Source organism: Aquarana catesbeiana, linkage group LG07 (assembly GCF_042186555.1).
Source record: "Aquarana catesbeiana isolate 2022-GZ linkage group LG07, ASM4218655v1, whole genome shotgun sequence".
Classification (NCBI taxonomy): Eukaryota; Metazoa; Chordata; class Amphibia; order Anura; family Ranidae; genus Aquarana; species Aquarana catesbeiana.
In genome coordinates, this window is record NC_133330.1 from 330,937,312 (window position 1) to 330,952,871 (window position 15,560).

The 15,560-nt window shown below is 39.2% G+C and overlaps 1 protein-coding gene across 1 annotated transcript in view; it reads left to right on the top strand.

Annotated features, from left to right (window-relative positions):
* LOC141103831 (FRAS1-related extracellular matrix protein 1-like) overlaps positions 1 to 15,560 on the top strand; it is a 229,827-nt gene that overhangs the window by 20,835 nt on the left and 193,432 nt on the right. The window contains 4 exon segments of the mRNA XM_073593852.1: positions 4,112 to 4,361; positions 7,048 to 7,142; positions 13,033 to 13,343; positions 14,674 to 14,873. Of these exon segments, the coding sequence (XP_073449953.1) occupies positions 4,140 to 4,361; positions 7,048 to 7,142; positions 13,033 to 13,343; positions 14,674 to 14,873 (828 nt within the window). The 5' untranslated portion in view covers positions 4,112 to 4,139.

Sequence of the window (15,560 nt, forward strand, 5' to 3'; positions counted from 1 at the left end):
AGCAGACTAAAGAGTGAGGTGAGGAATAGAGAAATACATTTGGGTGTCATCAGCTTAGAAATGGTACTGGAAGCCGTGGGAGGTTATCGAGTGACCAAGGGAGGAGGTGTAGATAGAGAAGAGGAGGGGTCCAAAGACAGAGCCTTGGGGGACCCCTACAGAAAGAGGAGGAGGAGAGGAGGAGACAGAGATATAAGCAACACTTAAGGAACACTGTGATAGGTAGGAAGAGAACCAGGAAAGAAGAGAGTTTTGGAGGCCAAGGAAGTAGAGTTTTTGAGGAGGAGCTGGGTGGTCAAAGGCCTCAGAAAGGTCTAGTAGTATGAGTATGGAGTGATGACCATTGGTGTTTGCAGTTAGTAAATGGTTAGTGAGTTTTAATAGGGCGGTTTCTGTGGAGTGTTGCGATTGATAGTCACAATGTAGGTTTCAAGAAGGTTGTTGTCAGAGAGGTAGGAGCTTGGAGGGATGTAGACCATGTAAACTAGGCATTCTAGAAGTTCAAGCTGGTTAGGTCCAGTGAGGGCTTTTTAAGTATGGGGAAGATGTGAGCACAGAAAATAGCCTACTAAGATCTGTTATTTATCCCATTTTTTGCCAATTATTTTTATAAATCCACCCATGAAGTCATTGGCTATGAAGTGATTAATTAATGTGGCAAAATTCTCCATTCAGATCCTTAGCAGACCCTATTGAGAATTAGTCATCGGAGAATCGGTTACATTGTTATTAATGGGTTGATTCACCATAACTTAAGCTTGTGGTTACCTCTTACGGCAAAAGGAGCCAAACCGCCAGCTAAAAGGGGTGAGGTGTAACTGATGTCTCGTGTACAACTTGCTTTAAAAAAAAAAAAAAAAAAAAGGAAAAAACTCCATCCCTTCATACAGTTCCGAGGATGTGAATCATCCAAGCAAACAAGGTTCTATTAAATATTAATCAATGCCGGATTCAATAAGTAGGCCTGGGGGTTCGGGAGATCAATTACTAACACTACAACAAACTCCAGTAAAATAAAAAAACAAAAAAAAAAAAAAAAAAAGTGAGGGAGACCTGCTCGCAGCTCGCCATAAATAAGTAATTGAAGCAAATTTCCAGCATAGATCAGTGCTGGGACCGGGGACGGCAACGCGTGCCAGCAAAGGATGGACTTGTTTTCCATTCCAGCTGATAATGTAACTCTGTCTGATTCATTTCCATAATTGCTGGTGTCATGGGAGACGCACAAAGATGCTGAGTTGACGGTCACTGCCGATCGTCTTATGTCATGTTTTCAGCCCCGATTAAAGTACAGCTCTGCACAAACACCATGTATTCCTTTAAAAGTTATACATTCACGTTTAATGTTCACTTATATTTTATCCTAACCCCTTCATGACGGAGATAAAAGAAATTTTAACACCCAATTTCATTTTTGCGTCTTTGACGTGTTAGTAAAACTGTACATATCATCCCAACGACTTAATGCAAAGCTCCCAACTGTCCCTGATTTCGAGGGACTGTCCCTGATTTGGAGCAATGTCCCTCTGTCCCTCTTTTACCCTCATTTGTCCCTCATTTTGGTCTGATCTCTATAGTTGTATATAAAATGCACTTTTTATCTTTCAAAGTGTTCCCCAGTGCTAAACCTTTCATCCAAATTCTAAATTGCTGCATTTGTAAGTTTAAAAGCCGATATAAAGGAAATGTAGTGGTAAAAAAAACCCTTGTGGATTTAATTAACCTTTTTTTGTGGTTAATTCTCCTTTAAGGGGGTGTGGCAGGGGGCGTGTCTTATGTCTACATACATTTGCTAGTAGTCCCTCATTCCCATCTCAGAATGTTGGGAGGTATGTTAATGTATCCAGGTGGATTATTCCTTGTTTTTTTTTGTTTTTTTAAGGACAAATTGGGCTTTCATTTGGTGGTAAATGATAATGAATATTTCCTATTTGTTTTTTTATTATTATTATCAAAGAAAAACTGGCACAAAATAATAAAAAAAAAAAATTTAAATGTAACTATATTTTTTACTATTACCATAATCTACCACCAAAGAACAGCCCAAAATAAATTCTCCTGCTCCCGATGATCGCAGCGATGCCACATACACTGTATTGTCAAAAGTATTGGGACGCTTGCCTTTACACACACATGAACTTTAACGGCATCCCAGTCTTAGTCCGTAGGGTTCAATATTGAGTTGGCCCACCCTTTACAGCTATAACAGCTTCAACTCTTCTGGGAAGGCCGTCCACAAGGTTTAGGAGTGTGTCTATGGGAATGTTTGACCATTCTTCCAGAAGCGCATTTGTGAGGTCAGGCACTGATGTTGGATGAGAAGGCCTGTCTCGCAGTCTCCTCTTCAATTCATCCCAAAGGTGTTCTATCGGGTTGAGGTCAGTCAAGTTCCTCCACCCCAAACTCGCTCATTCATGTCCATTTATGGACCTTTGCTTTATGCACTGGTTTACATCATTTAGTGGAGGGGGGATTATGGTGTGGGGTTGTTTTTCAGGGGTTGGGTTTGGCCCCTTAGTTCCAGTGAAGGGAACCCTTACGGCATCAGCAAACCAACACATTTTGGACAATTTCATGCTCCCAACTTTGTGAGAACAGATTTGGGGATTACCCCTTCCTGTTCCAACATGACTGCACACCAGTGTTCTATCAGGTTGAGGTCAGGACTCTGTGTAGACCAGTCAAGTTCCTTCACCCCAAACTCGCTCATCCATGTCTTTATGGACCTTGCTTTGTGTACTGGTGTGCAGTCATGTTGGAACAGGAAGGGGACATCCCCAAACTTCCCACAAAGTTGGGAGCATGAAATTGTCCAAAATGTCTTGGTATGCTGACGCCTTAAGAGTTCCCTTCACTGGAACTAAGGGGCCAAGCCCAACCCCTGAAAAACAACTCAACACCATAATCCCCCCTCCACCAAATGATTTGGACCAGTGCACAAAGTATTTTTTTTTTTACCAAAAAATATGTAGGAGAATACAGATTGGCCTAAATTTATGAAGAAATTAAAATTTTTCTATTTTTATTGAATATGGCTTATAACAAAGTAAAAAAATGTTTGTTTTTTTTCAAAATTGTCGGTCTTTTTTGTTTATAGTGCAAAAAAAAACAAAAAAACGCAGAGGTGATCAAATACCACCAAAAAAAAAAAAAAAAAGCTCTGCTTGTGGGAAAAAAATGACATATATTTAATTTGGGCACAGCGCAATTGTCAGTTAAATGAACGCAGTGTCGTATCGCAAAAAATGACCTGGCCATGTGGATAATGTACCCAGAAAGGTAGTACTATGTATCTTTTTCTCTATTCAAGAGGAGAAAAAAAACGCAGAGGTGTACAGTGACCGATCAGTGTGATAGCCAATCACAGGCTATCTGTCAGAAACCATGAAATCAGGCAGAGACAGAAGTACAGTTAAATCACACTTGTTTAGTGATAAAAGTAAAAAGAACAAACGTAGTCAAAACATGGCCAAAGTTCAGTAACCGGAACGGAAAGTCAGCCAAGCCAGAAGTCAGGGATCAATGTAGTGGAACAGCAAGCAGGATCTGGAGCCAGGAGGGATGTCAGCAAAGCAAGTCTTGAACAGGATTGCAGGAGATAGTTTCTGTGATGTTGACCAAGGCGAAGGCAGAGCTCCTTTGGACTGGATGGCTTAAGTAGGCAGGACTGACGAGCAGGATATCATCAACAGCTGAGTAACTGTGGCGAGAGATGGGAGCTGGCAATTAGCCGACAGCTGAGCGGCCATCTCAGAGAAGGAAGGGCTGAGCCCAGCCCTGACGCTATCACAGTAATCAGCTGATTGAAAAGCAGTTTTCCAAGGTTCTCGATCATTAGTACAAAACCCAGAGCTGCCCATTACAGCTTGGTCTCTGTGCTGGCAGACCTGCCATAGTGGCAGGTCTGGTCATGACAGGCAGATCATGGCTGGTGGAAGGGGGCCGGCAGGGGGCTGTACATAGCTTCCCGAAAACATCACAGCCCCCTGTCTCAGTACTCCTCCCAACAGCCCTCAGGTCAAAATTTACTAGTTATTCCCCCCCAACCTTTTCAGCCATAAGAGGGCACAGTGACCACTAGCCAAACATTGTATGTTCCTGTTTCTTTCAGGGATACAAGCCGTAATCATCTGAAGAAAATGGCCGGAGTGGTGTTCCTCTTCTTCATGTGGACCTGGGACATGTTAGCTGCCTCTGTCCTCATTGTGACCAACAAAGGAGTGACCGTTGGAAGAGGCCAAAGCGTTTACATCACCGAAAATGAATTACACTTCAACATCCCAAGCGACAGAGACTCCTGCAAGGTTGAAGTGGTCTTGAACGAGCCCACCACCCAACGAGTTGGAGTTTTGTCTCCTCAGGTAAGCTACATAGTCTTCTTATAGGGGGGGGTTGGCATTTATCAATGTATTCACCCCAGAGTAACACTTAAGAGGGAGCCTTCCCCAAGCTTTTTACCCGAAGAAACACTAGAAATAGTTTTGAGGTTCGGGGAAAATCTTGTAAAACCAATTAATTGGTGATCAGTGAGAAGAATGTTCCTTACATTGGTGATCAGTGAGAAGAATGTCCCTTACATTGGTGATCAGTGAGAAGAATGCTCCTTACATTGGTGATCAGTGAGAAGAATGTCCCTTACATTGGTGATCAGTGAGAAGAATGCTCCTTACATTGGTGATCAGTGAGAAGAATGTCCCTTACATTGGTGATCAGTGAGAAGAATGCTCCTTACATTGGTGATCAGTGAGAAGAATGTTCCTTACATTGGTGATCAGTGAGAAGAATGTCCCTTACATTGGTGATCAGTGAGAAGAATGCTCCTTACATTGGTGATCAGTGAGAAGAATGTTCCTTACATTGGTGATCAGTGAGAAGAATGTTCCTTACATTGGTGATCAGTGAGAAGAATGTTCCTTACATTGGTGATCAGTGGGAAGAATGTTCCTTACATTGGTGATCAGAGGAAAGAATGTTCCTTACATTGGTGATCAGTGAGAAGAATGTCCCTTACATTGGTGGTCAGTAAGAAGAATGTTCCTTACATTGGTGGTCAGTGGGAAGAATGTTCCTTACAGACAACTTAAAGGATCATTGGTGTCTCTGGCTTTGGCTCTGGAACTATTCAGGAGTTATCTAACTGGAGGTCAATCAACCACTGCTCAAGGGACTCCTTGCAACCTCTGGGAACCCTGGTTGAAGTTTTCTGCTTTACAAGGTCTACATATTAAGGAGTCACCATGCAATTTGCAAAGCAAATGTTTGCTGGATATTCGTCCAACTGTATTTTACAGAATTTAGCTATATTTTTCAAAGAGGATTGCCCCAATGTGTAATGTGACATCTGATGGGCAAACCTTGGTTGATTTTAAATGTGGCTGGTGAAACTTGTTGGGAATCTATTACTATATTGTATTTGGTGGGTGGATCTTGTTTGACTTTAAATGTGATGGGTGTTCTGTTTCAAATGCCCTTTATGCATTGACATACACTATATAACCAAAAGTATTGGCACACCTGCCTTTACACACATATGAGCTTTAATGTCACTCCAGTCTTAGTCCGTAGGGTTCAATATTGAGTTGGCCCCGCCCTTTGCAGCTATAACAGCTTCAACTCTTCTGGGAAGGCCGTCCACAAGGTTTAGGAGTGTGTCTATGGGAATGTCTGACCATTCTTCCAGAAGAGCATTTGTGAGGTCAGGCACTGATGTTGGACGAGAAGGCCTGGCTCACAGTCTCCACCCTAATTCATCCCAAAGGTGTTCTATCGGGTTGAGGTCAGGACTCTGTGCAGGCCAGTCAAGTTCCTCCACCCCAAACTCGCTCATCCATGTCATTATGGACCTTGCTTTGTGCACTGGTCCAAATCATTTGGAGGAGGGGGATTATGGTGTGGGGTTGTTTTTCAGGGGTTGGGCTTGGCCCCTTAGTTCCAGTGAAGGGAACTCTTAAGGCGTCAGCATAACAAGACATTTTGGACAATTTCATGCGCCCAACTTTGTGGGAACAGTTTGGGGATGGCCCCTTCCTGTTCCAACTTGACTGCTCACCAGTGTACAAAGCAAGATCCATAAAGACATGGATGAGCGAGTTTGGGGTGGAGGAACTTGACCGGCCTGACCTCAACCTGATAGAACAGTCATGTTGGAACAGGAAGGGGCCATCCCCAAAACTGTTCTCACAAAGTTGGGAGCTTGAAAATGTCTAAAATGTCTTGGTATGCTGACGCCGTAAGGGTTCCCTTCACTGGAACTAAGGGGCCAAGCCCAACTCCTAAAAAACAACCCCAACACCATAATCCCCCCTCCACCAAATGATTTGGACCAGTGCACAAAGCAAAGTCCATAAAGACATGGATGAGCAAGTTAGGAGTAGAGGAACTTGACTGGCCTGCACAGAGTCCTGACCTCAACCCGATAGAACATCTTTGAGATGAATTAAAGCGGAGACTGCGAGCCAAGCTTTCTTGTCCAACATCAGTGCTTGACCTCACAAATGTGCTTCTGGAAGAATGGTCAAACATTCCCAAAACACTCCTAAACCTTGTGGACAGCCTTCCTGGAAGAGTTGAAGCTGTTATAGATGCAAAGGGTGGACCAACTCAATGTTGAACCTTACGGACTAAGACTAGGATGCCATTAAAGTTCATGTGTGTGTAAAGGCAGGCGTCCCAATACTTTTGGTAATATAGTGTACCTTCTTAAGACAGTCTGGGCCACCTGCTGACTTGACACCATCCACAGACAGCTTAACTCTTCAATAAAATGCAGAAGTTGAACCTAACGCAATTTTTCTTTAGAGAATTGCTCTAAAGGGAATGTTGTAAGGAAACAAGAACTTTCCTGAGCCCTGGGTCTGTGAATAACTAACACTAACTAACTAAAAGTGTAAAGGGTCCAGCTAGGACTGAACTAACTAGCACTAAACAGGAGGGGAGGACAGAGGAAGAAACCAAAACCACATTGTAAACAAACTGCAGTGGGCAAAAACTGCCACTAGATGTCATTATACTACAACTGAGGGTCTTTTGGCTTGTGTTCTCTTGCAGGGATTTGATTGTCACTTCCTACCAGATGAAGTGCGGTACACACACAATGGGTCCCCCATGCTGGATGTCGATCAGGTGATGCTCCGGGTCTACAGGTACATTTTGCCTACTTGTATATTTCCATAGCAATATTTTGAGTCTATACAAAGGGGGGATGCCAATTGGGGGCAGGGCAGCCAATAAAGGGGAACACCGGCCCACCTGTACATCACCAGTACAATGTGGGGGCCCCCGGGCAGCTTTATGGTGCAGGAAGTTCCAAAAGCTGCAAATAACAGCTTAGTCACCCCGTCGTGTCATGTTTTGCAGCCCCTTCCTTTCCCGAATGAACACAGTGAGTGATCAATACCGATCTCTCCTGTGTTCATTCATAACTGAAGCATAGTAAACTGTGATTACTATGCTTCAGTTTGTAAATGACCAGGAAGCCTCTGCACAGAGTTCTTCCTGTTCTTTGATTCTGCAGTGCAGCTGAAGCTGTCCTCAATCGCTTTCTGTTTTTTTTTTGTTTTGTTTTTTTTTTTTTTTACATCTACAAACAACAAGCAACTTTTAGGGTGCCAAACAATAAATGTGATATATTTATAAACTATTATTATTTTTTGTTTTACAATTTTATTTAATAAATAGAAAAAAATAAATACAATTGCACAATTTCTATTGAAATAAATATGTGAAGTTTATGGTTTAGCATTGTACTCCACCAAAGAATAAACTTCACATATTTATACTTTTTTTTTTTTTTTTTTTTATACAATTTTATCTATGAAATAGCAAAAAAAATTATAAAATCGCACAATTTTTTTAAATAAATGTGTGAAGTTTATGGTTTGGCAACTTAAAAGTCCCTTGTGTGTAGAGTTTACAGTTAAAGCATTTTGTATGAATTGTAGATTTAAAAACAAAAACAAAAAAAAAAAACCTTAACACTGAACTTTTAAGGTGCCAAACAATAAAACTGGCATATTTTATATAAAAGTATATTTTTACAATTTTATTCACTAATTAAAAAAATGATTAAATAAAATGGTCATTTTTTTTTTTATATAAATTATGTGAAGTTTGTTTGGCATCTTTAATTATATACTCAACATGCAATGAACTTTTAAGGAGCCAAACTTATTGACATATTTTATATAAAACTAAATGTTTTTACAAATGTATTCAATAACTAACATTTAAAAAAAAAAAAAATGAAGAGACTTTTAGGTGCCAAACAATAAAATTCACATATTTTACATATAAATACATTTTTACAATATTATTCAGTAATTTGAAAAAATGTAATAAAACTGTAATGTTTTTTTCTATATAAATATGTGAAGTCTTTTTGGCACCCTTTAGTATACATTCTACGCACAAATGGCACAATGGACTTTTAGTTTCATAATTCAGTTGTTGAACATCACAGCATACGACGGTACATCTACATGGTAAATATGATGGCAATTTGGTGCAGGCAGATTTCAAGAACCAAAAAGGGTAACAAATGTTGTATAAATAAAAAGTGGTAACAGAACAATGATGGCATTTTCAGTTTAAGTTGCCAGTTTCCCATTGTTCAGCCTGACGGGAGTGACGGTGACCACATTTTTAAATAAAAATTAATAAATTATATTACATTAAATTGTAATTTTTTAATATATAAATATGAGAAGTTTGTTTAGCATCCTTAATTATACACTCTACACGCAATGGACTTTTAAGGTGCCAAATAATAAAATTCCCATAGTTTACATAAAAATTAATTTTTACAATTGTATTTATTAATTAATAAAATATATCACATAAAATTGCAATCCTTATAATATATAAATATGTGAAGTTTGTTTAGCATCCCTAATTATACACGCAATGGACTTTTAAGGTGCCAAACAATAAAAGTCACATTATTTACATAAAAAATAAATGTTTACAATTGTATTTATAAATTAATAAAATCACATTCAATTTAAATTTTTATATTATATGAATATGTGAAGTTTGTTTAGCATCCTTAATTATACACTCTACACACAATAGACTTTTAATTTGCCAAACAATAATATTTTTATTATAATATATATATATATATATATATATATATATATATATATATATATATATATATATATATATATATATATATATATATACACAATTTTATTTGATCTTTAAATAAATATTAATAAATACAATTGTAAAAAAAAAAATTTCTGTCAAAATATATTAAGTCCCTTGGGTGTACTGTACATAATTAAAGTATTTGAGTAGTTTTAGGTTGTGTCACGACCCATCTATTCTCATACATCATTATTCTATATTTACAGTTCAGAGAACGTGTCTCACTTTGAAGTTAGTCAGTTTGAAAAAAAGTTTTTGTTTTTTTTTTTGTTTGTTTCTTTTTGTTTTGTTTTTTTTTCTACCAAAGATGTTTGATATCCTCCAGTTTATTATGAGAAGTCTGGAGATTGTATCCCTACAGATAGGAGATCTCAGACTGTAGAAGGAAAAAAAAAAAGGAATCAATTATTATATAACAAAATTGCAACTGTTTAATACACATTTCTGTAGCAAACTAAATATATTACATTAAATTGTATTTTTTTAAATATATAAATATGAGTATTGCGTTTAGCATCCTTAATTAAACACTCTACACACAATGGACTTTTAAGGTGCCACATAATAACATTCATATAATTTACATAAAAAATACATTTTTACAATTGTATTTATTAATTAATAAAATAGATCACATAAAATTGTCATTTTTAAATTATATAAATATGTGCAGTTTGTTTAGCATCCTTAATTTTACACACTATACACAATTGACTTTTAAGGCACCAAACAATAAAATTCACATAATTTACATTAAAAAAAAAAATACAATTGTATTTATTAATTAATAAAATAAATCACATAAAATTTTCATTTTTATAATATATGAAGTTTGTTTAGCATCCTTAATTATACACATTCTACACACAATAGACTTTTAAGGTGCCAGAAAATAATTTTTACATATATATATATATATATATATATATATATATATATATATATATATATATATACAATTTTATGTAATCTTTAAATAAATATTAATAAATACAATTAATTTATTTTTTTCTGTTAAAATATATTAAGTGTATTATTTGGCATCTTAAAAGTCCCTTGGGTGTACCGTATATAATTAAAGTATTTATTTGAGTAGTTTTAGGTTGTGGTGTCACGACCTATCTATTCCCATACATCATTATTCTGTTATTTACAGTTCAGAAAATGTGTCTCACTTTGAAGTCAGGTCAGTTTGAAAAAAAAGTATTTTGTTTTTTTTTATACCAAAGATGTTTGATTTCCTCCAGTTTCTTATGAGAAGTCTGGAGATTGTATCCTACAGATAAGATATCTCAGACTGTAGAAGGAAAAAAAAGAAAACAAGTATTATATAACAAAATGGCAACTGTTTATAATACACATTTCTGTAGCAAACGAAATATCATCCAGCTTGGATTTACATCTACTATAAAGCATCCGAAAAATATTTTTTGTGACACCTCCAGACTATTCATCTGTCTCTTCTGTCAAAATACTGCAAAGGCCAGTCTGGAACTTTAAATGCCAACAGAATTATTCACTAGAAAAGGCGAACCATGGTTATAAATCACCAATAAATATTTCTACAACCGCCGTTTGTAGTTGTCTGTGTTTTCCATACCAGACACAAATTCCTGTGCGGTCTCTTTGATCAAGGCTGTTTTGTCGTTAAAAAAAAAAACAATAAAAATCCCAGTACAGCAGACCCAGTCCATTGTCTGAAGTCTTTGAAAAGCCTCTATGTCGCAATTAGTATAATTTTCTTTTTATTTTTGTGTTGATCTTGAAATATGTTATATCACTATTATTAGAGACGAGCAATCTTGTAAAAATCTGGTTTTCTGCCAAACCAAGCCCAGCACTCCTTAAAAAAGAGAGTGAAGTATCGATGGTTCGCTCCCCGCCCTTTTTTTTGGGGGGTGCGGGGTGGCTGGTGCTAAAAAAAAAGGTCCACACTCACCAGAGGACGCCTTGCGTTCCACGGGACGAGAGGCCGGAAACTGGAAGTGACGCGATGACAAATATTGATTCGCTAAAATCAAAAGTGGGAGGGTTCAGAGCGCAGTGCTCTACGCCCCCGAGGACAACCTGAAACAAGCCAATTACAGCCTCGGCCTCAAATTACATGCTTCTCAAAAATGTACAAACCTAATAGACACCCATTAGTTCCCCGCCCCGCACAGTGCGAAGGACTGGTTTAAATAGTAAGTCTGCTTCTGTGTGGTATTCTACCAGTTGACCAAGATGTTGAAGACCCTTTTCTGGTCTGCAGTAATTACCTTTCAGCAGTTTCCAAAGTCTGCCCATAATGCAAACTTTCCTTCTGCCAATTGCCAGGGCTGTAACAAAACCTGTGCACTCACTTGTCAGGTCCTCTCCCACTGTCCAATATGACTCCCTATTGGACCAGTGGGGGACAGTCAGAACAAGCTGAGCTGCACCTGGGTACAATGAGCAGACCTAACCAATAGATCCTGCTCCCTGGTAGGCAGAGAGCACTCTAAGTTTTACCTGACCATCTTCCTGGTAAGCAGAAAGATCAAAAATTATATTCTCTTCCAGCACCTATCTAGTAGGGTACTACATGTAAAAAAAAAAGTCCTGATCATCTTCCCAGAGTAGAACAGTGTTATTGTGGTACCACTGAATTGCTCTGGTCACGCTATGTAAAAAAAAAAAAAAAAATTGTAAAAAAAGAAAACATTTTATAAAAAAATGTCAAAAAATTATTAAATATATTTTTACATACTGTCACTAGTCAGTTTCCCAGATACCAGCAAATCCTGGGAAAAGATGATGATTGGCTGGTAAATTCAACCTGGCCAACCCTGTCCTAGGAAGGCTTTGCTGGGTTGCATTTCCTGGACAATTGATAATGCTTTTTCCTGAGGATAGGTTGTAAGGTACTTGTGATAGGTAGTGTCCGAGGTGGCACTTGTGTGCTGAGGATTCAGACGAAAACTTAGTCAGGCAGATCAGAACAGCAACAGATCAGGTAAAGCGGTACAAGATCAAAATCCAGAGATTGGTCAGGCAGGCAAAGGTCATACACGAGCTGGCAGTGAAGTACAAAATCAGGAGGCTAGAGAGTAGTCAGGAATTCAGGCAGAAGTTCAAATACGGTATTCAAAGTCACAAAGCAGTCAAAACACCCAGGAAGCTAGTCCACACAAACGGGAACTGAGAGATAGGAAGTGCTGCTCTATATGGGCTGTTTTGATTGTAGATTGTCCACAACTGGCAGCAGGTGGGGCTAGTGAGCCCAAGGTAATGCATCAAACTAAGAGAGCATAGCTATAACTCCAGAGCTCCTCTGTGGCACAATAAGTAAGACTGCAGCTGTGGGACATTCCGGTTCAAATACACCCAGGTACATGACATAGGTGGAGTGAAGTCCATCTTCCATAGGCAAAAATGCTTACACTAGACCAACAAGGGGTCTACAGAAACTGAGTAAGGTAGTGATGGACCTTGTTGGGGTAGAACGTCCATGGCAGCTTGATTTGTTGAAGGGCCGTAAGGTGGGTCCCTTTAGAGGTGGAAATGTTGTGGTGATAGGTAAAAAAATAAATAAAGGCCTTTAAACATAGCACCCACTTCTTCAGGGCTTTTTTTTAATGGGTTTGAGGGAGATCGGATTAATGGTTTCGGCTGAGGAGCTTGGAAGAGGAAGGCCCCAATGCTCCCATCAGGTTAGTGTGCCATTTCTTACCTACGTCCACAATTAGACCAATGAGAATAAGGCTGTTTTGTAGAATAATCTTTCATTTATGAATGAACAACTTCCAGCATCCATAGGAAAAAATATAATGGGCATGTGCAGAATTTTTGTTGTCTAATTGCTTACCACAGCTAATCTTTTCTAATTGTTGTGTTCAAAGATTGCCTTTTCCTATATCGTAGGTTTTCTGAACGGGAGACACTGGTGAAAAGTTTTATTTTAGAAGTAAAAATTACAGAGCCATTGGCCGGCATTGTTCTTCTGCGAGAGAATTCTCTAGAAGTTCCAGAGTTTTATGGCATTTCATCTAAATCGGTGGACAAAAACATCCTGTCCTTCAAGAATCGTTTGGAAAGACCAGGGACAAACTGTGTGGCCAGGACCCTTGGATCTGAACTGGGTCTTCCTGCCTATGGACAGATGGTGATAGAGGATTCAAAGCGTGACAGCAGACTTGTTGCTGGATCTCTTCCGCACCCGCGAGTCAGGAACTGTGAGTGCACTGATGACGTATTGAATGCCCATCTAGATATAGAAAACCTGTTTAGAACCACAGTTGCGTTGCGGTATGAATAATATAATATACATATTCACCTCTTCTGGAGTTTTTGTGCTGTTCTGTATCAACATTTCTGGTAATCCATTTCAGAATCTGAAGTCCCAGGAAATGGGACTTTATTTTTAGTTACAGTAAATTGGACATTCGAGACACTCGCACTATGGCTCTAAGTCTTTTGGGAATTGAAAAATTAACTATTCCACACAACAATTGATTATCACATCCATAAAAATAACACTAACCAACCCTTAAACTAATCATCAAATAACCCTTCTTCCCTTTATCTTACCCTGAACTTAGTCTTAAATCTAATGTTATAGTGACCCCTTAGAACAGGGGTCTCCAAACTTTCTAAACAAAGGACCAGTTTACTGTCTTTCAGACTTTAGGGGGGGCCGGACTAGGGCCAGTGGGAGTAAAAATGTTCTGGAGTCCAGTGGGAATAAACAGTGCCCTATCTTTGGTGTCAGTGGGAGGAATAGTGCCCCATCACTGGTATCAGTGGAAAGAATAGTGCCCCATTGTTGGTGCCAGTGGGAGGAATAGTACCCCATCGTTGGTGTCAATGGCAGAAATTCTGCCCCATCGTTGGTGTCAATGGAAGGAATTGTGCCCCATTGTTGGTGAAAGTGGGAGGAATTGTGCCCTTTCGTTGGTGTCAGTGAGAGGAGTAGTGCTCCCTTGTTGGTGTTAGTAGGAAGAGTGGCCCATCGTTGGTATCAAAGGAAGGAATTATGCCCCATTGTTGGTGTCAATGGAAGGAATTGTGTCCCAATGTTGGTGTCAGTGGAAGGGGTAGTGGCCCATTGTTTGTATCAATGGAAGAAATATGCCCCATCATTGGTGTCAGTGGGAGGAATAGTGGCCCATCGTTAGTATCAACAGAAGGAAAAATGCCCCATCGTTGGTGTCAATGGAAGGAGTTGGTGTCAGCGACAGGAATTATGCCCCATTGTTGGTGTCAGTGGATGGAATAGTAAAGCAAGCAAAGGGCCACAGTTTGGAGACCTCTGCCCTAGAACCTAATCCAACCAACAAAAAAATATTACCATGATGAATAATTTGGCTGCCAAAAATACCCACAACCCAACACTCACATTTAAGCTTACATTCCATGGCCATACATGTGTTCAGTGCAGATTTTACTGCCAAGTCTAGGCCAGCCACTATCTCCCTTTCTGTAATAATTACTGCTTAGCAAGAGTTGGTGTTTATTTTATATACATTATTTTTGTTGAAATTTTTTTATTCTTTTTCTCTCCAGACAGGCAAGAAAAATTGCGATGTTCTGGCAACAAGGCCTGCCACCCGGGACTAAAGGAAATGAGGTTACTGAAGGCCAACTGTGCCGATCTTCTTGAGATGGGTATCAGATATGAACACCTCAGTCCTCCCTCCCCCGATGCCGATTACATACCGCTGCAGGTTGAGTATCGCAGCCAAGACAATCGAAAACAGTTGCAGGTCAGAAATCTTCTAACATTACCATAAAAAGAGAGGTCTCAGTGTATGTTGGCCTATGCATGTGATACCATATCGTGATACCATATCGCAACGACCTTTGGTGTTAAACATCTCAAATTTGTGAATAGGCAACCAAGATACATTCCTCATTCTCAGACCTGCACTTTATCCATTAGCTTATTTCATCTTTGCAGACGTAAAAAATAAGAAACTAACAACTGTGGAGGTAACATTTATATTGTATGAGGTGCATGAGACTGTGTGGTTATCCGTTGTTGGGTTGTAGTAAAGGCACTGCAGTAACGCATTACAAATAACATTTGCCATTTTTAGCAACCAAGATGCCCAAATGCAAGTCCACTTTGCCAGTTGACCGCTTCCATTTGGCCGGTTCACAATGGGGGCAGAGAGAACACGTAGCCATCAAAAAGTAACCATTCTAAAATGATCTATGAAGTAATTGGGGTGGTGATAGGGCTATGAACAGTCTTCCAGCACATAGTTAGGAACTAGTGGAGCCCACTGGTAGCAAGTCCATGGATGCAACAGAAGAGGGAGTAAGGGTAGGCTCACAAATCCACTAGAGCTTAAACTGTCCTGTGGGGAGACTCTCCAACTCCATCCAGCTCTGACTTTAATTGAAATGCCAATTGTAAGCTAGGTTTTCTAGTCCAACATCAGAACCTG